Source organism: Artemia sp. Qi Xiang Cuo, chromosome 9 (assembly GCF_049724085.1).
Source record: "Artemia sp. Qi Xiang Cuo chromosome 9, ASM4972408v1, whole genome shotgun sequence".
Taxonomy (NCBI): domain Eukaryota; kingdom Metazoa; phylum Arthropoda; class Branchiopoda; order Anostraca; family Artemiidae; genus Artemia; species Artemia sp. Qi Xiang Cuo.
Window position 1 is genome coordinate 23,743,199 of NC_142802.1, and position 25,230 is coordinate 23,768,428.

Consider the following 25,230-nt stretch of genomic DNA (forward strand, 5'->3'; position numbering starts at 1 on the left):
TCCCCTTCCCCTTGCAGCTAACCTTTCCACCCTCGAAAGAAAATTTTTATATAAGTTCCAGCATTTTCTACGAATTTTAAATCGCGGATGTGAAAAAGAAAAGCAAAATTTTTCAACATTATAGGATTAAGCTATTTGAATATGTTTTATGTGGTTACCCAACTCAAAATGTTAAGGGGTTTCCAAAAAAAATAATCAAAACGAATATAGATTATTCGGTACTTGTGCATTATAAATAACCCACTGCTATAGACTGTACAAGGAAACCAGACAAACGGGTATTTGTTAGACAAATGGATTAAAAAGCATGATTTCTTATTGCATTTACAATATTTAAACTGTTGTTTTTTTTGGTTCAGGGAGGGAAAAAGGTACCTAGGTTAGGTTATGTATTTAATATATGCTTTGATTTACCCCCCCACCCCCTAATGTGCAAATATATAGCCCAAATTTGTTTCTAAACTTATATTTTAATCCAATTTTATTTTATTTCATTAGAAACAACCAAACTTAACTTTTTTCGTGTATAGTGGTGGGTTATTTATAATGCACAAGTACCGATTATTCTATAGTTAAATATTTACTTCCGCCCCCTCTCTCCCCCGCCCGCTTTACACTTCAATAACGTCTCTTAGCTTCCAGACGGAAGATTGCTACACTAAACTATTTGGAAAAAAAACATTTGAATTGCTTTAAGAACGAATGGGTTTAGATATCGTAAATTGCCAAATTTTCTGTTACAAAGTTTTAAAAATTAATTAGTAAATAATACCCATAAAAAACAAATTAGTTGGGGTTATAAAGCTCCGATATATGTTTCATGAAATGATGCATTCTCGAGGAGATTGAATATAGTGCTCTGCCAGATATCCTTCCATATGTTCTTCTCTTCTGCCATATTTGGGTATATTTTCTCGAACTTCACGCCAGTGTCTTTCGATGTTATGTGTGTGAGCACCTGTTGCAGGGTCAACAAAATTTATGCTGTGGTTGACGTGTAAATGCTAATAACCCTGGCTAGCCAGGCAATCGTAGGCCCTCCAACAGTCACTGATAATTGTTGTCCCTGGCAGGATTCGGTTTTGGATAATTCCCAACAACGTGGCACTACTTCTATCCGGCAGAGAAACCATGAATAAATTAACAGTTCCTCGCTCTATTCCACCAAATACCCAAGCACCCGAGACAATCTGACCACGATTATATTTACGCTTCCCAAATTTGGCTTCATCAATCTCAACAATGATCCTTCTCCTCCCAAAGGAGCGGAGTTTGAATGACATTTGTACATAAAAACCTCTCTGCAGAACTGCCTCCAATCCACAAAGTTTTTTTTTACAACAAGTAACATTGTTGATCATGAAATCCTCCCTTGGAGGCGGTATTTGAAGCCAAATCATCAAAAAACGGAAATTTTCTAGCAGAGAAAGGTGTGAACCAGCCATCCATGTTTTGTCATAGACCGATTTTGAAAAATTACACTTTACCTGAGATTTAACCCCCATTGCTTTTGTCCAGAAAAAATTTGCAGAACTTAATACAATTACCTATAAAAATCACTTCCAAATATTTGTTGATGGGTCAAAAATTAATGAGAAATTAGTAAGCTACGCTTTGCGTCCTCAACTGAAAACAGTATTAGGCATGATACTATATGGGACTGCATCCTTAAAATGTGCTGATTTAAATGCCGGTATCATGTTGTTAAAACACCTAAAGGTTAATCAACTTTCTAGTTTAGATCCAAGTAATATTCCAATATCCTCTAGCTCTTTATTAAACCTTGAGTTGCTAGTCTCAGTTCCCCAGTATAAGTTGAAGATCGAAGCTTATCATTGTCTTCCTATTATTGATAATCTTGCTAGAAGTGGCATAAAAAGTTATTTTCAGTATATTACTAGCCACTCTGGCATAAGTGGTAATCATCAGGTTGATGAAATAGCAAAATATGCAATAAATATTGACCAGCCAAGTGGGAGACCAATCCCAATTAGAGGTATTTACCGATGGAGACTATCAGATATTAATTTTAATAAGATTAATCCTATCCTTTACCCCTTTCCCAATAAGAATCTTTCTAAGATTTATCATAGAATTAATTATGGAACAAATGGACTAAAATTAATTGCATTCTCATATAAGTTTTCTAATTCAAGTGGTTCAATTTCCCTGCCCCCTCTTTGCAGGCATTGTAATATGAATAATAAAACAATTGACCATTGCCTATTTGAATGCAATACGCTGACGTCTGCACAACATACCTTGCTTTGTAAACTGTTAAAATACATAAAACACCACAAAATCTCACTACCATTCAAGAGCCTAGCCAACTATACCTGCACACAGAGCAAAAATATCTACATCTATCGTCTTATATTTGAACTCTTTGAGTCAAAAGATTTACTGAAAGATATCTGAGAATATCTAATAAATAAGAGACAACCAAGACAGTAGCTCTGTAGCCCACAGAATGAAGCAAAAAGAAGAGGGCTAAATAGTACCAACTGAATAGCCCGCCTGCTGTGAATTAGAAGAAGAAGAACCTGAGAATATTCGCGGCCACCTCTGATAGGTATAAGCCTAGACTTCTGGCAATAGAACGAATTTCTATATTTTATGCAAATCTGGCGACAGTTATCACAATTCCTGCTTCTCAATAACATACCATGGTTATAATACAACTCTAAGACTGCCTCAACAGTAGAAAATTGAATCATTTGGCTTGTTTAGTCCCAGGTTGCATAAATTTAACTTTGGCAGAAACCGTAATGCTTTCAAGTCGGCACTGATGTTAGTTCAAAAAAAACTTAATTGAAGGATTACATTTAATTTATACAAGGATTTTCATTCTTTTTTTTTTTTTTTTTTAGTTACAAAAGTTGCTAGAGACATTTGTGTTATTATTTAATTTTTTAGGTGCCCTTTTACATAGAATAAGTTATTTTCTGACTGAAAAGGTCAAACTACTTTACGGGTTAGGTAGCAGACCCCCCCCCCATGGAAAAGAAGGCTAGAACTTGACAAAATTTTGAGTTTGGGGCAAAGGGGGATTTCAAAAACATCTTCCCATAATATAATTTGGTCTCTAAAGTCGATTCTGATGTTTGTTGTGCTCTATGTCTTAGCGCTTTACAAATATTTAAAAAGCTTCTAAAGTAGAATTTTGGAAAATTTTGAGTTTGGGGGGAAGGGGGATTTCAAAAACATCTTCCCATAATATAATTTGGTCTCTAAAGTCGATCCTGATGTTTGTAGCGCGCTATGTCTTAGCGCTTTACAAATATTTCAAAAGCTTCTAAAGTAGAATTTTGGAAATTTTTGAGTTTGGGGGGAAGGGGGATTTTAAGAACCTCTTCCCGTGATATAACGTGTCCCCTGAAGTCGATTCTGATATTTGTATCGCTCTATCTATTAGTGCTTTAGAAATATTTAAAAAAGCTTCTTAAGTAAAAATTTGGAAATTTTTGAGTTTGGGGGGAATGGGGATTTTAAAAACATCTTCCCGTGAAATAACGTGTCCTCTGAAGTCAATTCTGAAATTTGTAGCGCTCTATCTAATAGTGCTTTAGAAATATTTAAAAGGCTTCTAAAGTAGAATTTTGGAAAATTTTGAGTTTGGGGGGAAGGGGGATTTTAATAACATCTTCTCATGACATAAATTGTCCTCTAAAGTTGATTCTGATATTTGTAGCGTTCTATGTGTTAGCGCTTTAAAAATATTTAAAAAAGCTTCTGAAGTAAAATTTTGGAAAATTTTGACTTTTGGGGGAAGGGGGATTTCAAAAATATCTTCCCATGACAAAAATTGTCCTCTAAAGTCGATTATGATGTTTGTAGCGATCTATCTATTAGTGCTTTATAAATATTTTAAAAGCTTCTTAAGTAAAATTTTGGAAAATTTTGAGTTTGGGGGGAAGGGGGATTTCAAAAACATCTTCTCATGACATAATTTGTACTCTAAAGTTGAGTCTGATATTTGTAGCACTCTATGTCTTATCACTTTAGAAATATTAAAAAAAGCTTCTAAAGTAAAATTTTGGAAAATGTTTGGGGGGAAGGGGGATTTCAAAAACATCTTCCCATGACACAAATTGTCCTCTAAAGTTGATTCTGATGTTTGTAGCGTTCTATGTCTTAGCACTTTAGAAATATTTAAGAAAGCTTCTGAAGTAGAATTTTGGAAAATTTTGTGTTTGGGGGAAGGGGGATTTCAAAAAAATCTTCCCATAATATAATTTGTCCTCTGAAGTCAATTCTAATATTTGTAGTGCTCTATCTATTAGTGCTTTAGAAATATTTAAAAAACTTCTAAAGTAGAATTTTGGAAAATTTTGAGTTTGGGGGAAAGGGGGATTTCAAAAACATCTTCCCATGACATAAATTGTCCTCTAAAGTTGATTCTGATGTTTGTAGCGCTCTATGTCTTAGCACTTTATAAATATTTAAAAAAGCTTCTTTAGTAAAATTTTGGAAAATTTTGAGTTTAGGTGGATGGGGGATTTCTAAAACATAGTCCCATGACAAATATTCATCTATAGTTGATTCTGATATTTGTTTAGGTCTACGTCTTATCACCTTACAAATATTTAAAAAAGCTTCTTAAGTAGAATTTTGGAAAATTTTGAGTTTGGGGGGAAGGGGAATTTCAAAAACATCTTCCCATGACATAAATTGTCCTCTAAAGTTGATTCTGTTGTTTGTAGTGCTCTATGTCTTAGCGCTTTATAAATATTTGAAAAAGCTTCTAAAGTGAAATTTTGGAAAATTGAGTTTGGGGAGAAGGGGGATTTCAAAAACATCTTCCCATAAATATCATTTGTCCTCTAAAGTTGGTTCTGATGTTTGTAACGCTGTATGTCTTAGCACTTTAGAAATATTTAAAAAAGCTTCTAAAGTAACAATTTTGGAAATTTTTGAGTTTGGGAGGAAGGGGGATTTCAAAAAGATCTTCCCATGACATAAATTGTCCTTTAAAGTCGATTCTTATGTTTGTAGCGCTCTATGTCTTAGCACTTTACAAATATTGAAAAAGCTTCTAAATTAGAATTTTCGAAAATTTTGAGTTTGGGGGGAAGGGGGATTTCAAAAACATCTTCCCATGACATAAATTGTCCTCTAAAGTTGATTCTGATGTTTGTAGCGCTCTATGTCTTAGCGCTTTATAAATATTTAAAAAAGCTTCTAAAGTAAAATTTTGAGTATGGGGGGAAGGGGGATTTCAAAAACATCTTCCCATGACATAACTTGTCCTCTAAAATCAATTCTGATATTTGTAGCGCTCTATCTATTAGTGCTTTAGAAATATTTAAAAAGCTTCTAAAGTAGAATTTAGGAAAATTTTGAGTTTGGGGGGAAGGGGGATTTCAAAAACATCTTCCCATGACATAATTTGTCCTTTAAAAACGATTTGGTTATTTTTACTTGTCTATCGCTAGTCAAATTCTTTCCCTAATTAATAAAGTTAAAATGTCTATCAACACAGTTTGTTTGGCACCTGGATGCTACCCTTAAGGGTAAAGTTTATGATAAGCAAAGTTGTGACATCACAAACGAGTTTCATAAGCAGGTCAGCTATATAGTAAATAAGTTTAAAGAGATGAATGTTAAAGGAAAACAGGATTTTGGAATATATTTTAATGAGCAATGTTAAAAGCTGAAGTTGTGTAAGGTAAGCAGTGATTTATAATTATGATAGTAATATAGGATGAAATGTGAGATAAAACAACTAGGCCTAGTAATGTGCAGTAATTTACCATTATATAGAGGGGGGAGGAGTGGAGGTAGTTACTTCAAAGTACCTTCCCAGAACATACCTTAGCATGTAGATCCATCCCTGAAAGTTTCATTTTCCTAACCCAACCCCTTTCCAAGATAGCCAAAAGTAACTAAAGTAGAATTTTACCAAGCCCAGCCCCTGAATTGCATTTTTGAAACTTAGAGTCACAGGAAATTAGATCCAGACCAAAATTAAGCAAAAGACATAGCCTAGGCTATTCATCCATATAAATCAAAATAGACCTATGTATAAACCTGTTATCTATACAATTTTTAAGCTTTGAATATATGATAAGAGCAAAGACAATGCATTATAAACTTTCCAAGGATATAATTTAGACTCTGAATTCATAATTGAAAGTTTCATTCTTCAAACTCAATTTAGCTTCAGAGATTGCCTAGAACAAAGCTTAATATTTACAATTTTCAGTATTATTAACACCTACAACTGATGCGTCTGTTGCTACTAATTATAATCAGTTACTTCTTAAATTACTAGTCATCACTTCTTCTTCATGTGTCACATTTCCTGTTGGTTTAATTTGAACTATTTGAATGTTCTTCGTTTATGATATGTAATCCTTAATTATATATGTTAAACAGGTTAATATAATTATACTTTCTTCTACTTTAAATGAATTCAATAAATACTCTCCTTCTTATTATATTCTGTTTTTTTTAATTGACTATTAAGGTGAGACTTTTAGGATAATTCTTCAAAATGCACAATGCAGGACATTCAAAGAAATCTAGACACTCTGTCAGCCATTTCTAAATTTCTGCTAAAATAGAAAAGAAATATAATGTTTAATTTTAACTATATTCATTTAGTACAATACATTGACTGATTAATGAGCTTTTGCTAGGAATATTTGGAACACAACATCCAATGGAAATTATCTTCTTTTTTTAATATAATGACAATTCTTTGCAGGGAAAATTGTTTGTAATTTACTTTTTAACATTAATTTTAAACAAGCGTTTTAGCTCAACAATGATAAGACAGCCGGACAAAATTCCACAATATATCCATGGGAAATCTAAGAATTTTTTTATTTATGAATGTTATTTTTAGTCGGGGAGCCAAAGTTGAAAATCTGACAAAATAGCAATCTGAGGGGGACAAGTGATTTGAGAGAGGTTTTAGACTAAATCGACCATGCTGATTATGAATATCTCGGGAATATAAGCGCCAAAGGTGCGCTTGGTGGTTTTTTGCAACTAAGTTCGTTGATTTTTCTATTTCACTCAGACTAAGTCCAGCTTTCTACTAGAATATTGTAGTTGTCTTTTTTATACCTAGCCAAAAAATTAGGCGATCGTTAATTTACCACATCAGTAAAAAAAAAAAAAAAAAAAAAAAAAAAAAAAAATCCTGCTTCAAGCACAACAGCTTCAATATGCTTCAAACTGCTTCAAATTCAAACTTTCTTCAAATTGTTACTTATTTGTTATTTATTTTCCACCATTTTCAAATTTGGTGATTTAGCGTGTTGATTTGGTTCCTGTTAATAGCCAAATTTGGTAGATCTTGTAGTTCCATCAAATTTGGTTGTGATTTAACATGTTTATTTGGTTAATCATTTTTTAATATCAGGCTAATTTAAGTTTTTGTAATCACAAAAAATTATGAAAAAGAAAACTCCAAGGGAAAAAGATACTTCGTAATGGTAAATAAAAATTCTGCTACTTCGTGGCATACTGACATTTACTTTTAGTCACTTAAAAGACGGAAATGGTTGGCTCCCTGTAGGACTTTGTGTTCCGTTTTCAACTGATTCAGGGCCACTATTTTGCATGTCATCTTCACTGTCCCACACTACTTCACAGTCAAATGATTCACTGTCACTCTCTCTGCCAGATTCATTTGTTTCACAGTGTGTATCTAAGGTACGACTCTCTACGAGCACAACTGAATCATCTGCTTCTTTGACAAACTTAGAAAACTAACTAATCAGGGCTCCAACATATACTTTATGCTTCAGATAGTAAAAGCACTGGTTTGCCTTTTTGCCACAGCTCACTTCTGATGCTTTGCCATACTTCACACTCAATTGCTTTTTCAGTATCCTAACATCATGGGCCTTTATTTCCAGACCTGAACTAGCTAGTCCACTGCTTAATTTCTGCCTTAGCTCACTAAGCGAGTATATTCTTCCGTCCTTAAGACGAGTTTCAATTTCATCCACCACACTTTTTGCAACAGACTCTCTGGCAGAAAAGTTAGTCTCTTCCTCAGTCTTCTTTTTAAAGAAGCTAAGCATGCATTTTTGGTGGTATTTTGCACTCAACTGAATCAAATTTTTGTCTTTGGACCTTGCAAACACAGCAGGCATTTCTCGTAAAAGTCTTTCAGCATGCTGTGATAACTTCTGTTGCCTTTCTATCGTTTTAATTCCAAGAAGATTCTCACTTTTACGCTTGGTACTTCCCTTTTTGCCACAAATGATGCAACAGTCAGCATATGAGAAACTCACTTCTGTTGCCAATGTTCTAGTGAGTCTTGCAGGTGTAGCTGGCATATTTGCTTGCTGAAGACCTCCATGGAGATCACAAGACAAAAATTTTTGTCTACAAGTTCTATGCCAAACAAGCCTTTTTTGTAAGAAGTTTGGTTGCTGACAGTCCTTTCTTAGAGCATGGTACTTAGCATTGCACTTGCATCTGGTCAATAGAAGTTCTCGGACACGTTTTATATCACTAACAGTGTGAAGCTGTCCTTTTCCATCGGTTTGGTAGATTAAACACTTTGCATAGTAAATTTTTTTTTTTGGGGGGCTATATAGAGAATCTAATTTTTTTCTGGTAAATGATTCCATGCTATTCTGCAAAATAGAGAAGAAATTTAGTATGGTACTAATGGTAACCTTAGAAACAAAATTCAAGAATTTCTTCATGATATATAACCGATCCATTTCCAGTATCTACAGACTATTATAGTCTATAATAGGACCCTATAAGCAGTGGAAAGACCTGGTGAAAAAAATCTTCAAACCAGAAAGTAATTAAAGGCCCCCCCTCCAGCAGTGATAAGAAGTCCAAAATGGAAGAAAAAAGACACTTCTTAGTGCTAAATTTCAATTTTTTTGCCTCTGTAAAGCATACTCATATTCAGTCTTGGTCCCTCAAAAGATGGAAAATGACAATTCTTAATGCTCCATTGTGGAGGCAATGGGCATTGGAGGCCTGAGTCTCAACCCATTTGAGTCCGCCCTAAATAATAATAATAATGCTCCATTGAACAATTTTACAACTTTGTGGCATGGTATTGGGCATTGCGGCATCGTGTTGGCCAAAAAGAAGGTACCACCAAACCTTCTTCCACCTAGCCTAAAATTTTGTTGTGCCACCTAATAGCACATCCAGACTATCCGCTTTCTGGAAAAACGGGATGGAAATCCGGAAATGCAGACAGGTCTTCCATCCCATTTTTCTGTTTTCTGGGCAGGAAGGATCAGAGGGTCCAAAAATGGAAAAATGGGACGGAAGACTGTAGTGTGGACAGCGTTTCTGGAAAAAATGCCAGCAGAAGGAGACGATTCAACATGATGAGTGATAAATAAAAATAGCTGTCTGATGTGGTTTAAAATAGAAAAAAGGTAAATTGTCAAACTGAGGCTCTATAATTGTTTTCTATAGGTTTTGGCTCAGAAAAACAGATTTGATAAGGATGGCTGATAAACTTGTACCGATATTATTTTAAAAATCAGCCAAGTCTGGATGGCTATTCCTTTTTCTGTATTTCCATCCCATTTTTCCAGAAACCGGATAGTCTGGATGCACTATAAAGTTAGTGACTTGAGGACCAATGGTAAATAGTGAGACTCTTGACAAACAAAAAATGAAAGAGAAGAAAGCCAATTATTTTCATATTGTACCACCTTTTATTGACTTTGATTTAAAAAAACCTGTACCGTACCACCTAGGCTAGCTCACAAAAGAGCCAAGCTCCTCGTAAAACCCCTCCCGTGGACACCCCTTCAATTTACTGAATAATAGTAAGAAACAAGTTGCTTTTATCAGGGGGAACTAATCTGCACCTTTGCCCTACTTTTAAACCACTTAAGTGAGCCTCTAACTATCCTTTGACCCCAAAACTGATAAGACTTTTACTTTTAGCCTATCCATTTTAAATTTATATTCCTAAAAGACGAGGCGAAACAATAAAAAGTGAAATACTGGTAAAGACAAACATTTGAGGATCAAATAATAGAGTTAATTAGCTTTTTAAGCTTTTGAACCATCAATTTATTTACACAGTAGCATGGCACATGGCAGTCAACATAACCATAACAAAGCCACGAGAAAGATGCAGTGTCATGTACTTAGTAATGAACAAGTTAAGTTTAAAATTTTTCACCATAGATGATCGAGTCGAAACTTTGACCTCATATTAAACTATGAAGCGCACTTTGGTGGTCGCAATTCCCGAAATAAATGGAATCAGCATGTTCGAAAATATCGTTTCCAAAAGTCAGAACTCATGTACCAAAATGTTTTTTACAAATCGTTATTTGACGACTTTTTCAACTTTGGCTCCCCGACTATTTGCTGAAACTGAACGTTTCGTAGCATTAAATCTTTTAGTCTAAATTCTAAAGCCAAAGACCTTTGAATAATAAAGACACAAAAACTCTATATTAAGCAACAAACATACATGTTTGTGGGCAAAAATATATTACGTGTGAGAAAACTCATCATTATTTCGAATTCAGGCTCGGAACTATCAATATCGCTAGACAAAGCAAAATAAGTCTTCCCAAGGGAAATCTTGATGTTTTTGAGTTTCTCAGTGCAAAACAAGTGATTTTTGAAGTCTCTGAATTCATCTTCCTATTTGATGGATAATGGTATTTTTTGTACCTTTGGGTTCATTTTGAGATACCAGGAGGAGGCGGGTGTGACCAGATTTTCAAGTCAGAATTCTACTGAGATAAAAAATACGTAGCCTTAGATAGGCTAAACCTAAATATAATTAAAGGTTGTTTGACAAATTCTTAGGCAAAAGTAGGTTTGAGGAAAATGATAAACAAAAATTGTAGTTTATGATTTATTGGCGTGGGCATAAATTTGAGTCTCCTGGCTTAGACTATTGGAATTTATAGATGGTGACAGTTTGGAAATAAAAGAACTAAAAGTATAAATATTAGTACTCAAATACCGCCTCCTCATTTAAAGAATATTACAACTACAGCAAAGAAAATCACTACTTTAATAGGTGACAAGCAAAACTAACTTTCTCCCATTTTTTATATTTATTTTTTTGAATCTAAATATTGCAGTCCATTACTAAGTCGGTTTTCATAAGCAAAATAAATCGTCGAAAATAGACATTTTAGAACATAGTAGAAAATGTCAACATAACTACTTTTACAAACATAAAAATTCATGTTCCTTTTACTGACAGACCATACTAAAGAATTGTCCAAATCCAAGCTTTACACAAACAAAGAAGCATACAATTAAAACAAAATCGAAATGAAATTCCAGAAACGGCAAGGTGATAAAACAGTCTAATCTCTCTTCATAGAAGTCCACGTAATTCTAAAGACAAATATTTGGTTACCAATAACATTCGTAAGAAACGAACCGGTACGAATATGCAATAACACCAGGGGCGTCGTTTCAGGGGGGCAAGGGGAGCAGTTGTTCCCGCCAAAAATTTGGGTAAATTAGTTTTTATATAGCCCATGCCCCTTGACTATCTGGATATGGACGCCTTTTGCCCCGCCCCCCCCCTCCCCCTTTAAAATTTATGAAGTTACTCCCCTGAATAACACCATACAAAAAGAGTCAATATTTCAGAAAGGGGACGAAGGTAAACCGAAAGCTATATTAAAAATGTAACTGAAAAATATCTTAAATGTAAGAAACATTGGAAGTAAAATAAGTCATTGCATGGGAAAGAGTTCCTTAAACATAACGATAAATATGTTTTTTTTCAAGAGGGATGGCTGGGTGTCTTTGATAATTTTCCAGAGGCCCCTCCTCTCAATAAACTTAAAAGCAATATGATTTATATATCTAATTTATATATGATAGGTTCAAGTGATTGATAGGTTCTAATTCATTAGAGTAGTGAGGGGATTCCAGTTTTAAAATGACCTATAGCTGCTACTCTTTTCTTCCTGAATGGTTTAAGATCAAGAAGAAGTTTAAAGGTAATTCACTCAAGACACAAGTGTTATTAATTTTCTTCAAGATGCAGGTCTTTGTTACGTAATAGGGAGTATTTCTAAAATATGCAGGTTTTTGTTACGTAATAGGGGATGTTTTCATTTGGTTGTTTAAAAACCTAAGAGCGTAGGAGAAAACGTTCTTGGCCTTCCAAAGTGGAAAACAGACCAAATTAATAATAGCCCAATATTTGCTGCTTCACACACAGAGCCTTTTGTTCTCTTTGTTCTAGGCAAACTAACGAGTTTTCTGCTATTTCCAGGAACAAGGAGCAAAGCGTTATGTGATCCTGTATTGAATTTCCAGAAACAAAGGTTTCCCGTTACACGATGCCCCATTAATCTTCTAGTTGGACCAGGTAATCCCCTTTTTTCTCTGAGGACTGTAAAACTGGGTCACGGATGAGCATTTTCATCAGTCTACTTATCGAAATGAACAATGACACACAAAGAAATTCAAAAAAAGAATTGGATTTCTGCTTCTATACAGGTAGGCCTCTATGTGTATTATGGATATCCCCTCCCCCTCACCAAAAAGAAGAGGTGAGATTATAGCCAAATAAGAGCTAGTTTAATTCACTATAATCAAATTACCAAGTAAAAATTTGCTCCTTCCCGCTATTGTGTAGCTCCATAGTAGCTATCAGCTGCTGATGGATTTATCTCATAATTCTTTCATTCTTTACTGTGAAATTCATGTCCCATATCAAATCGCTTTTCTGATATTCCATCAGCGGGGTATACATGACATAAACAGATATTACGTTAACCCTTAATTATACCCCCCGTAAGGTAGAGGGTTAGTTTCTAGCAAACAGCTACTAAGACCAAGTGCTAGGTAATTACCAAAAAGAGTTGCTTTTAACAGCTGCTTTCATCTGCAAAATTAGATGGTTTTTAGTTAAATCTCTACATGAAATACTCCGAAAAGTGTATCTTATTTATGCGTTAAATGAAGGGATGGATAATATTTTTTTCCTATAGTAGACAAAATAAGTAAAACAAGGAACATTTTGAGTATAGTAATGAATTATTGAGTAAGGGCCCTCCCCCTATAAGGAGATGGACTTTTCATCATGCTTTTACGGTAAAAACTAAATTTTTATGCGAGATAAATTTGTTACGCTATTAGAACATTTAGAGTTTAAGACTGACCTAAAGTTACAGAGTATTAAAGACAGTCCTTTAGTTCAATGCTGCTCTTGCCGGTGCTAAAAGATTTAACTAAAATGATGCGTTCTTTTCAGGTTAATAAAGGGGTCTGTTGCGTGCCCTGTTCGTTAGCTCTGAAGGATTTGAGGAGCCACTGGTTCACAGATTAAAAATATATTCCTTTTCAGCTTAATATTCTTTTTTTTAAAGCTTTAAATCAAAAGTGTTTTAAGGGAATAACAAATTTTTTAGTCTTTTTTTCAGGCCGCCAATGATGATCCAGCATGGATCAAGCTACTACTCATCGATTACTTCGGTGAACAAGCTGCACCAGCGGACACTACCATTCCCTCCGTAAGTAATTTTAGGCTCAAAATTTTAAAGGGGCTTTGTAGTAGCTGGAGCGTAAAGAGGGGGCAACTTACCCACATGTATTTGGGAATTTCTGGCTCTTATATTCTTAGCTGCTAGTATGGGGTTTCCGTATCCAAACCGTCATTTTGGCTCAATGTATGGTATACTTTCTGGTCATTGCACCTTTAGTTGGAAGAAGACCCTCAACACATCCGAACAGTCACTTTGCCCTGTCAAAAAATTTTCAAACTAATAGTATATTCTTTTTCAGTCAAAAATAAATTCTTTTTCAGGGTGAAATCAAAAGTGTTTCAATGGGCTAATAAGCTCTTATATTTTTTTTAGGTTCACATGCCTATAATACCATCATTTCAAGGGGCCTGCAACCTCTATGAGCATATTGAAAAATTAATGGAGTTTTAATAGACCCCAGAAGAAAGTGAAATTGAGGGGGATTTTAGTGCAGGGGTGAACCAAAGTAGTGTAGCTCCCCCCATTTTTGATCTAGACGCGTTTGTGCTGGATCTCTGACTCGACAAAGACTAAAAATGGGTTGATCAACTACCACCTAGTGAGGTTAAGAAAGTGCCCACCCCACAAAGTGACCATAATGAGGAGGAAGCAAGACAAAGTTGTGCTGGGTCACCCCCTATATTACCAGAGTTTTAGCTATCCGACCTCACCTTGCGCAATGTTTATGTCTCTAGGGCTGAGTTTGATGGTCACTTCATCACCCTTAAATTTGGTAGTACTCATACGGATCCAATTGAAATAGTCCACTCCTATGTAGGCAAAATTCGGGTCCTTCTTGAAAAACCAATTCGGGATGGGGAGGTAGATATAAAGTAAAAGCAACCATCACTCAAAAAATATTCTTTTTAAATGAAAAGTCTGGTGAGGTGCACTCGCATTACCTGCAAACGAAAATGCAGACTCTGCATCTGGACTTGCACAGTTTTGAAGGTGTTTTTTCAGATTGGGTGGGAAGTATTTTTAATAGGTTGGAAAATTATAATGAAAATGGGAGTGCTTTTGTTTATTGAAAATTTAGATTTAAATGTAACAAAATTTAAAAATGAATTTATTTTAAGAGGCGGGAAGGGGAAACGGGTGTAAAATAAAATGTTGATTTAAAGGGTTCTTGAGGTGTACAACGCTTTTCCTTTGACACGGGCTTAGAGTGCGTCAAGTACGCAATCCTCGTTGCGGTGCATATGCTCCGTTTTCAATGATGCTAGTAAGATACTTTTGGACAATTTGGCAGTTGATGAGAATGGGGAAAGGGCAGAGTTTCTCAAAGCATATTGTAACTATCTAAAGGGACAATATCCTGTAACCCTTCAGGGGATAGACATTTTTTAGAGGGCTTACGAGCATTTCAAGGCTGATGTCAAAGTTTCACAATATGACACAGAATATGAAGAGTCTGAACTTAAAGATAAAAAGGGGGGTAATATATTCAGTGAGGGATCTGTCCATTGGATCGGTGAAACACTGGGTATGGTTTTCTTACGAGCCCACCAGTGAACCTGATGGAATTGATCATTTTTTTCCGATTCCCGAATTAGTCGGGTCTTAAGTCAAGGAACAGGTTACACTTCACGCTATTATTATCCAATGTGTCTTTCAGGATTCCATACAGTGTTAAAATTAAAACATTACTTGAGGCACTGTAAGCGTCATGGGCACCAATCTGTGGAAACGCACCGGTTTTTTACCTGTTTTCATGCAGAATTCCAACTATGATTTGAAATTCATATTACGAGCGTTGGCATGTTTGCAGAAAGACGAAGTTCTAGACGGTACATGGGCAGATGGGTCTTTTTTTTATAAAGTATCATGCTCAAATCATTTGAAAAGTTGTTGCTCTTACAATTCAAATGGAAAACAGTAGAAAATAATAATACGTACTTAAAAAAATCCGGTTTTTTAGATTCAAATAGTTTTTTCCCCAAATCTTTAAGTTAATAAATTAAAGTACAGAAAAGTGACTATAGTTGTAGGGACTATAGTTATTTTCCTAAATTCTTCAGTTAATTAATTCAAGTACAGAAAAGCGATGATTTTGATAGTTTCCCCCTCCTTAAACAGCACTTTCCAGATTATGAAATGCATTATTTCTAAACGTGTAACAGCATATACGCGTATGAACACTATAAAAATGTCTTGAAGCTACGTGAGGAAAAATTGCCACCCATCGAAACGTGTTATGATTCACTTCACAATATTCAATGCACTGCTGTCGACTATGAATTTTTTAAAAAAGCTTAGGCTAAGGGAGGCTATAAAAATGGGAAGGATTATTGTAAAATGTACCTGGTAAGTGATGTATGGACGTTGTTGGATATTGTCTGTAGAAACACGAATAAAATCTATCAGGAATTTGTGTTGGATTTGGGTTTTTTTTTCAGCTCCTCATCTGGTGATGGATTTAGTTCTTAAGAACAGTAGCGAAAAAATGGGTCTGATCACCGACGTGGATTGGATTTTATTTGTAGAGAGGTCCATGCGGGGTGGGTAATGTTTTCTAAGAGATCGTATCCTGAAAACCGATCCGACTGGACAAAACACCAGTGTAAAATCGAATGCGGTTTTTCTTGATATGAACTCCTTTTCTCCGTCTGCAATGTCTCACAACTCTTTGCCATGTGGGAATCACAAATGGACGGACAGTACTTGTGATCCAAGTTTCCCTGAAATTTCCACTGTTGAGGAGAATGGAATACAAGGATGATGTTTCGAAATTGATCATGAAATAGCAGTGGAACTTTATGATTCGGTAAAGGATTTTGTTTTCCTGCGCATTAGCAGACCGGTGTCTAGGGACTCATTGAGTTCACAAAATGTGCCTTTGTTAGAGGATGGGAGTATGCACTGGTCACCTTCAAAACAAAAAGCTTATAGCCGACATTCATCCGAAATAGAATGTTGTTGTATATCATGTTCTTTTGCGGTGGACGCTGGACAACGGTTTCAATGTCACAAAGATCCATAGAGCCATTCAGTTCGACCAGAAGCCATACATGAAGAGGTTTATTGACACCTTTGTCAGTAAGCGCTCTGAGGCAAAATGAAGGTTGAAAAAAATCTTCAAGCTCATTTTAAATTCAGCCTTCGATAAGATGTACAAGACTGTGCGCCATAGAAATCGCTGTGACGTTGTAAGTGACCCAAAAAGATTATGCCTAATCATTGTCGATCCGAATTTCACATCGTTCACGATCGTAAACTCCAATATGCAAATAAAAAAAGAAATGTTGTTTTGAATAAAAATATTCAAGTGTATTCAAGTGTGTTCAAGTGTATTATGGAGACACTGATTCACTCCTATTAACAGTTAAAACAGGACAATCTGTTGGACGATTTGAAAAATGGTGAGAACATTAGCTCCCGAATGAACTTTATAAAGTCCATTTATCTTGAGCTAGTGAAGCGCCAGGCCCCAAATAAGTTGTTATTTTTAAAATCTGAGACAAGGAGCTACATGATATCCAATAGTTTGCTTGCAGGTCGAAAAATGTACTGTGTGCAAATGCTCAATGAGGATATAGAAAAAGTCCGCAAAGGAGTGCCTTCAAACTGTATAAAGGAAAATTTTGACATGACTGTTTATATAAACTATGTAGAAAGTGATTTAATTCCAAGAGTGAATGTCATGGTGATTCACTCTTTACAATACAAAAACTACACAGTTAAATTTTTTAAAATGCCATATCAGCCATATTAGACAGTCTATGTGCACATGGATGGAGTGAGAGTAATTCCATATGACTACTACTTTACTTCAGATTGAGAGTATGTGTTGAGTAGAGACAGCGTTTCGGTCTGGAGAAAGCTCAATAGTTGGTGAGAGGAGAGTCCGTTTTTTCTACCCCAATAGACTCTATCAGTCTCCAGCTCAGCAGTGTGTTTTGTAGTGTTTTTATAAGTATTTTTTTTAAAGAAAGGCTGAATCGCTGTTGCTTCAAAAAGAGCTTAATATTATACTATTATTTCTTCACGCCCCGTGCCCCCCTGGGCCCCGTAGCCGGCTTTCGGTCACCGCAGCGTGCACCATGCCCTCCAGTCACTGCATCTTCCGGCAAGCTACCCAGCCTCTGGGTGGTGCCATGACTAAGTGATTTTAAACGTTTTTGATTATTGCCCATGTAAATATATTCAAGCGATTATCAATGTTCTTTAATTTTCAGCTGCTTATGTAAATATGTTTTAAAAAAATATATGTAGTGTATTTATTTATATTATAAAGAAAACAGGTATCTAATTTTTTGTTGGCCCCTGAAGACTATGGGGTAATATTCTGCTCAAACATATAATTTCCAGAAATTTCAACTACGTTGAACAAAATGACTACATCAAAATTTTAATTGGATGTGTTTGGGTAAATGGTGGGCGTGGAAGGGGTGTCAGTTGCCGTACAATCAATTTCGACTATTGAAAAGGGAACTAGCCATTTAAATTTCCAATCGAATGAGCACTTTCTGAAGTTTCTACAACAACGTTGACTATACAAAACCTTATATGCCCCCAGGGAATAACTTAAAACCGTTGCTCTGAGGGCTGTGTGGGAGTTGTCATCCTCAAAGACCTAATTTCCAGAACTTAACTACGTTTAATAAAATGGCTGTCTCAAAATTTTGATTGGATGTGTTTGGGAAAAGGTGGGCGAGAGAGGGGGGTTAGGTACCATCAAATAACTTTTGGCAATTAAAAAGGGCACTAGCCCTATGAATTTCCAATTGAATTAGTTTTTAAGTTTCTACGACAACGCCTTCTATAAAAACCTTATGTGCCCACAGAAAAAAACTTAAAACCCTTGCCTTGAGGGTTGTGGGGAATGTCCTCCTTAAAAACATATTTTCTATCCGGAAATCAACTACGCTGAACAAAATGGCTATCTCAAAATTTTGATTGGATGTGTTTGGGGGAATGATAGCCGGGGGGGGGATTTTTTGGTATTTACTCAACTGATTGAGGTTAGGTTAGTTGTATTTTGAGGGCCAGAAGAGTAATATGTCTCAATTTGAACCCCATTCAGATCATTTCTTTGCCCACCTTCAGTGTCTGGAAAAAACAACACTTTTAACGAGAATAATTCAAAATCGTGATGAAAAGTTCTTAGAAACGCCTAAACATATCTATTATCTCTACAGTGTGTGGCAAGAGTCCTATGATAAAATAAAAACTATTGAACTAGACATAAAATTCATATGAGGTTTTGACGTGTTCAACATTATTGAACCAAACTCGTGGTGAATCATTGATGATTTAGCTGAATCCATTGAAGAATGGTCTTAGGAGATGTTACAATTATTTTGACGTAGATAATTTCGGAGACCACACTGCCTTTCCATGACGATAAATAAAAGTCCAAATAGGGATAAAATCCTTTTAATAGACAGTGATGATAGAAATTCACAAAAATACCAGATATTTCGGTCACATATACAGTGACCGTCATCAGTAGTAAAACTAAAATAAAACAATTTAAAACAAAAGTTTATATACTAAATCAAATAACACTTAGTGTTATTTGATTTAGTATATAAACTTTTGTTTTAAATTGTTTTATTTTAGTTTTACTACTGATGACGGTCACTGTATATGTGACCGAAATATCTGGTATTTTTGTGAATTTCTATCATCACTGTATATTAAAAGGATTTTATCCCTATTTGAACTTTTATTTACAATTATTTTCGGTCCAATCTCACCATGAAAAATTTTCCGTAACCGTTGCTTTCCACAATCTCTTTCATCAAAGGAAATGTATGAGAACACTTGCATTGAATATTTCTTACTATATCATCTATAGGGTTGTTCGTGATTTAAGTTCTCTTATAACTTTAATAAACAAATATATCCCGTTGAACAGAAATTTTTACTCTTGTCATATAATCAGGCTACATATAAACCCTATTGGATTTCAATAAAAACATGCCGAGAATTGACGTGTGGTCATGGATATTTTTGACAATGAAATTACCGTACATCTACCCATGAACAGTAAAAAAGGTCATTAGTTGCCATCATGACACTTAAGAAGAGTAATATGTCTCAGTTTAAACTCCATTCAGATCATTTCTTTGCAGATCTTCCCTGTCTGGCAAAACAACACTTTTAAGGAGAATAATTAAAAATCATGATAAAATGTTTTTAGAAAATCCGAAAAATATCTATTATCTCTACAGTGTGGCAAGGGTACTGTGATAAAATTAAGACCATTGAACCAGACATAAAATTCTTACAAGGTCTTAAAGTGTTCAAAATTATTCAACGAAACTTCTGGTTAAATATTGAGATGTTACAACTATTTTCGGTCCGGTGTCATCATGTAAAAAATTTACGAATATATATGGCGAATATAATCGAGGGTAAAAGTTCTGGTGCAATCGGCGGGATGTGACGATTCGTTTTTGAAGACTATCCACTCGGCTTCTCATTGGACAATTTTATATTTCTTTATGCGTCCTCTGTTAAGACATCGAGAGTCGATAACACCATTATCCCCTTCTACGTATTCTTGAACGAAAAACCACTCACGAACACATTCACCACCACTATATAAAGCACCTTCAATATATTCTAGTTAACACTTCGTATTTGGAACCTTGTCAGTTAACATTAAGAAGTGAATCGGGTGGTCCCTTAGCAATAACAAATAGTTTGGCTGGGATTATATGTTATTTTTGACCCATTCAATAATGAGATGGCTAATAGAAAAAATACTTTTGTTTGTCCTGATATTGACTGCTATGTTGCTACTCTTAAACAACGACAATTGGTTCATGGAATGTATTATTACAGGGATCGTTCGTCAATATCCAGTTAAGGTTTCAGCAGTTGGTTTGCTAAGTTATTTCGCTCTGCATTACCCCTGGCTAAGACATATATTGCTCCGGTTGCTACAGATTTTGCGCCCTCGATACTACACGATTGGGGCTCTGGGAAGGATTTTTAAGAAAGTATTTCACAGAATCTTGGGTCTGGCACGATATCCCTCGGCGAGCGATTGAAATCATGACAAAGCGGAAAAGGTTTAGAAAGGGCAAGAAACACTTTATCACTAATCAGTTTCAACTCAGGTCAGAAACGTAAATTATCACTATTCGCAAAGAAGAAAAAGAAACCAAGAGTAAAAATTGTTAGATCGAAGAAGCATTTTTTTTCCTAGAAATGGCACATTTACCACACAAAGAATCTCATCCTTCGGTCACCTCCTCTCTAAATCTTTTCAATGCATAAATGTTGATATGAGTGTAAAACATGGTTACTGTGAAAAATTTTATTCGCAAAAACCCCTCTCTGAAAATGTTCATTTTCAAATTTATTCCAGTGAAGAATATTTCATATATTTGACTTACACATTTATAGAGTTGCATGTCATTGTCAAAAAATCTAACAATGGGAAACTAATTGCAGCCGAGGGGCTATCCTATGAAAATTGTGTACTGCACAATTTATTTAGACAAATCTGCATAAATGGAACATTGGTGAACATATGCAACAGTCTTTCAAACTGTGCAAGCTATATAAAATTTATGTTGATGACTCCAACGTCCTATAAGAAATTGAAAGGTTTAGCTATTGGATATGAATATAAAGCGGACACTGAAATTAAACAATATACTTAGAAATGTGATGACTAGAGATTTATACTGGGTTGGGAATATAAATCATGAAGTATTTGATACACCTCAATGTATGCCTCCCAATGTTAAGATTGAGATAAAGCTATAACTTGCTCCGTCCAATTTTATGTTGTGAAAAGTTGTTGTTGCTGCTGCACCTGATGCAACAGTCTCTTTCATCTCGGTAGTACTTCATGTTCGAAAACAACAGGCTATGAGTTCTGTTGCTTTGGCAGCTAAGAGATTAAGAGCTACTGGAAATAATATACAACTGCTCGTTCCACATACAATCATGAATCAACGACATATTGTCACGGATTCACGTACCTCGACTTATTTTCATTTATCAATGATGAAATTCAAACAAAACTTGCTTTGGCTTTTGTATAAAGTGATGGTGCCTCAGGATCATGGGCCAAATCTCCACATAAATTTTAAGTTTTTGGACTATCGTCTCTTGTATTTAAATTAAATGGAATTCCACTCTACAATTAATCCTTTGAGAAATCTTAGAGGACCCTATACGAATTGACAATTCAATCCCTAGATCGATATTCAATATTATTTGAAAATGGTATAACCGATGAAATGTTTGCAAAAACTCGTGGTGTTATTGTATTGGATTTGTCCGTTATTCAAGATATGAGTATTTTCCGAAAGGGCACTGTGCTTTTACAGTTCACCTTTGCTTGACCATTTGAGTAGAGTGTAGCATTAATATCACTCAATTAATTTGAAACCTATTGGGAAATTACCCCTGATGGCAGTGTTCTATTATACTTGGCACCATAAACACAAATCAAATAATCAATGTATTCAATTTGGATCCCTACATGTCCAAATACAAATCTTATTATATAACCATAGATTTCCTCGACCATATTCAAAGGGTTGAAAATACCCTTATCATTGTTAATAGTAGGCCATCAACTGTGAAAACAGGATAAATCCTGTGCATATTTCCAACAGCGAAGAATATTGCATTTTTCGATCCTCTTGGCCTACCGTATTCATTCTACATGCCTCACATCAAAAACTTTCTTGAGCAAAGTGGAAAATCTGTTGTTCAAAATTGGATACGAATACAAGATTTATCAACCAAAAGCTGTGATTCTTATGCACTATTATGTTTTATTTTTCGATGTCACGGATATACTTACAGTGAATTTTTCAGCATTTATGTAGACAATCCTCGATTGAACAAATTCTAGTTGAAAGTACTCTTTCCTTCCTGTATAATATAAATTTCAGTACCCTAAGAGTGAAATGCTTTAAAAATGTTGGTGAATTTGTTTATTAATAAAACTTGTATGCACAAAATAGCCTTCATTCTTTAGATTTCTTCTTCGACGTATAGATAACCATCGGTAATGATAAGGGGCAGAGGCTCGTCAGGATTCAACTTGTACTCATCTTGACATGCAAAGTCAAGGTTATATTTTTTACAATATATCGTAACTTCATTTTTAGTATATCTCTTTGTAAAGTCAATAACACTATTTTGATTCATATTATAATATTCACATGTTTCAAATTGCTTATTTGAAGCAATATCACGTACGATATTCTCGTATTTAGAATCATTTTCTGTATCAGCCAAATAAAAGTCAGTAGGTTTACAATCATAGTAGCCAGCGTCTTTACAGCAATGTCGCAAAAACCAGACTCTCTTATTATTCCAGCAATTGAAGCATAGACCAGATTCTTCCTCCCAAAAAAATTTACAACCACGACGATACCAATCTCTTAAAAGTAAACGGAAATCACGTTTAGGGTTTTTTGCAATCATACCAGGGTAAGTTTTTTTCCATTGACCAAATCTATCATTGTGAAAATTGGAGCATAGGAAACATCCAGTTTGAGAGTCACAAACATCTTCAAGACAGGAATTACAGTCTTTAATTTGCACTACGTTGCCTCCTATGTAATTTACATAGATTGCATAATCTACGCTTTTCATTATAGTCATCAATAGTAGTACAAATCTCAGGATGATCAGCTGCCCAATTTATACAAACATAATGGACATATGTAAAACATTTTTTTCAATGTTGACTGTCTCACTGCTAAAAAGAAACTGACTTGCGATTGATAAAAGGAATGTCTTGTGGAAGGAGGAGTAATCGAGTGACGTCACAAATCAAATCAGTTAAACCTACTTACAGTCAACTTACAGTCAACCTACTACTAAATGTCAACTTATTTGTTGTTGCCATGCAAAATGGCCGTCTTAAACGAATTTATAGCTAGCGCTCAAAAGCAAATCCACAATATCGTTTTCTTTTGTTTCAATCAATATGTCAGCAAATTTAGTAAATGTATCTGGCCCACGACGTAAAACTTTCATACAATAGTCCAAAAATGGAGACGTATCTTTCATTATATTGTCAAGCATTCTTTGAGAAAATATTTTCCTTTGAAGTGATTACTCTTGAAAATCATCATCTAGAATCAAACATTTTACCAAGGTCACTAGATCCCCTGTAACTTTTTGTGTCTCAAATCCAACCAAGACTAAAAAAGAATAAAGATTCCTTCTCGCTAGTAAAATATTCAACAACAAATGTAACAAACTCACTCTTTTTTTTATATTGATTCATTGTTCAACGAATGTAACCGTGGGTTAACTATCACTGGCGCTAGTAACGTTTGCATGGGGTTTGTTTTTCATCAATTCATCTTCTATTTCCTTGCTGATAATGTCTGCTAGTTCCCCTTTTATTTTACTTGTGGTTTCTCTGTTTATTACTACATTATTTTTACATACATTGCAGTTTCGGCACGTAGACAAGATATGCTGCATGATAATGTTGGGGGGAGGGTACATTTGTCTTCTTTTACCTTTCGTTGAATGTTAATACTAGGAAGATGGTGATCAGATTTATCAAGTGGCAACGTGTTACCAGCAGCATCAGCATAAGCAAGAAGTTGGCCTTCGTCATCAACTAAAACTTTTATGTTTGCGTTCTCTTTTAACACTAGCTTATCTGGTGATATTACTCTCGCATAAACACTTCTATAACACTTGAAATTTTTTGGTACTTAAAAGAAATTTAATCTCTCTTTGTCATGAAAACGCAAGTATACAAATTCAGTAGCGTTACCATTAGCACTTATTTCATAATTCCAATATCTCTCTTTCTCGGCATTTAATGCTACTAAAATGCTATCATGTTTACGCACCTTCGTGGACTATTTCATCTTCACTTTAAACAAAAAATTGGTGTAGATGTTTATTCTTCCGATGCACAAGAAATACTGAAGCAAGTCGTAAGATCTAACAAGTCACGCAAGATTACATCACCCTCAATAAATTTAACAAGTCATGCAACTCCTATTATGTAACAAACACCCGAATCTTGAAGAAAATTAATAACACCTGCGTCTTGAGGGAATTACCGTTACACCTCTTCGTTATCTTAAACCATTAGTAAAGAAAAGAAAAACGGCTATAGGTCATTTTAAAACCTAAACCCGCTCACTACTCATAAGAACTCTGGCAAAATGAAGTTCATCAAGAACTTCAAATCGAACGCTTTGCGGTAATCAGCGAGCAGAAAGTCTACTTTGGCAGTTCTTCTTTCTAGCCATTCCGTTATCAGGTGATAGAGACGCACAAGATAATGGTAGGGCTGCTTCCTTTCAAACAGTCATAAGAGGAGAAAAGATACTGAATAAAAACACCAGCCAGAAATAAATGAGAGAGAATTTACCTATTGGATTGGACAAGTATTCTTTGCATCAACTTATTCTTTGTCTTTGAATGTATTTTTTTTACAGGCGGTAAAGAAATTCCAACACTCAACTTATAAAGTATTTTGAACCGAGGGCTGCACTAGCTTAGGTGAAAATAAATCCATGGCTTCACCATTGGACCCAAACTCAAAAAGAGTTACATTATTCGCTTGGGCTATAAACAACAGTTCACCATTTTTTAAATTGTAGCTCTTTAAATCTCGAAAGGGGATTGACTCAATTTCTAATGATTCTGGAGATATTCTATCCTTAAAAATCATTAAACTGAATCTCTTAAGCCCAAAAAAATTACAAAAAATTTCATAAAGCTTCTTCGTTGAAGCATCTAAGTCAATCTTAATACGGTTTGTTCCTCCCAAAGTCTGAACATGTAGGATCATCTTTCT

General features: G+C 35.0%; 1 protein-coding gene across 1 annotated transcript in view; it reads left to right on the top strand.

The window, feature by feature from the left end:
- Window positions 1-12,255: 12,255 nt before the first annotated feature.
- The window catches only part of LOC148948464 (uncharacterized), a 195,862-nt gene continuing 182,887 nt past the window's right edge, over window positions 12,256-25,230 (top strand). Inside the window, exons 1-2 of the mRNA XM_089093942.1 lie at window positions 12,256-12,310; window positions 13,368-13,457. Of these exons, the coding sequence (XP_088950068.1) occupies window positions 13,375-13,457 (83 nt within the window). The 5' untranslated portion in view covers window positions 12,256-12,310; window positions 13,368-13,374. The remainder of the gene's footprint in view (window positions 12,311-13,367; window positions 13,458-25,230) is intronic.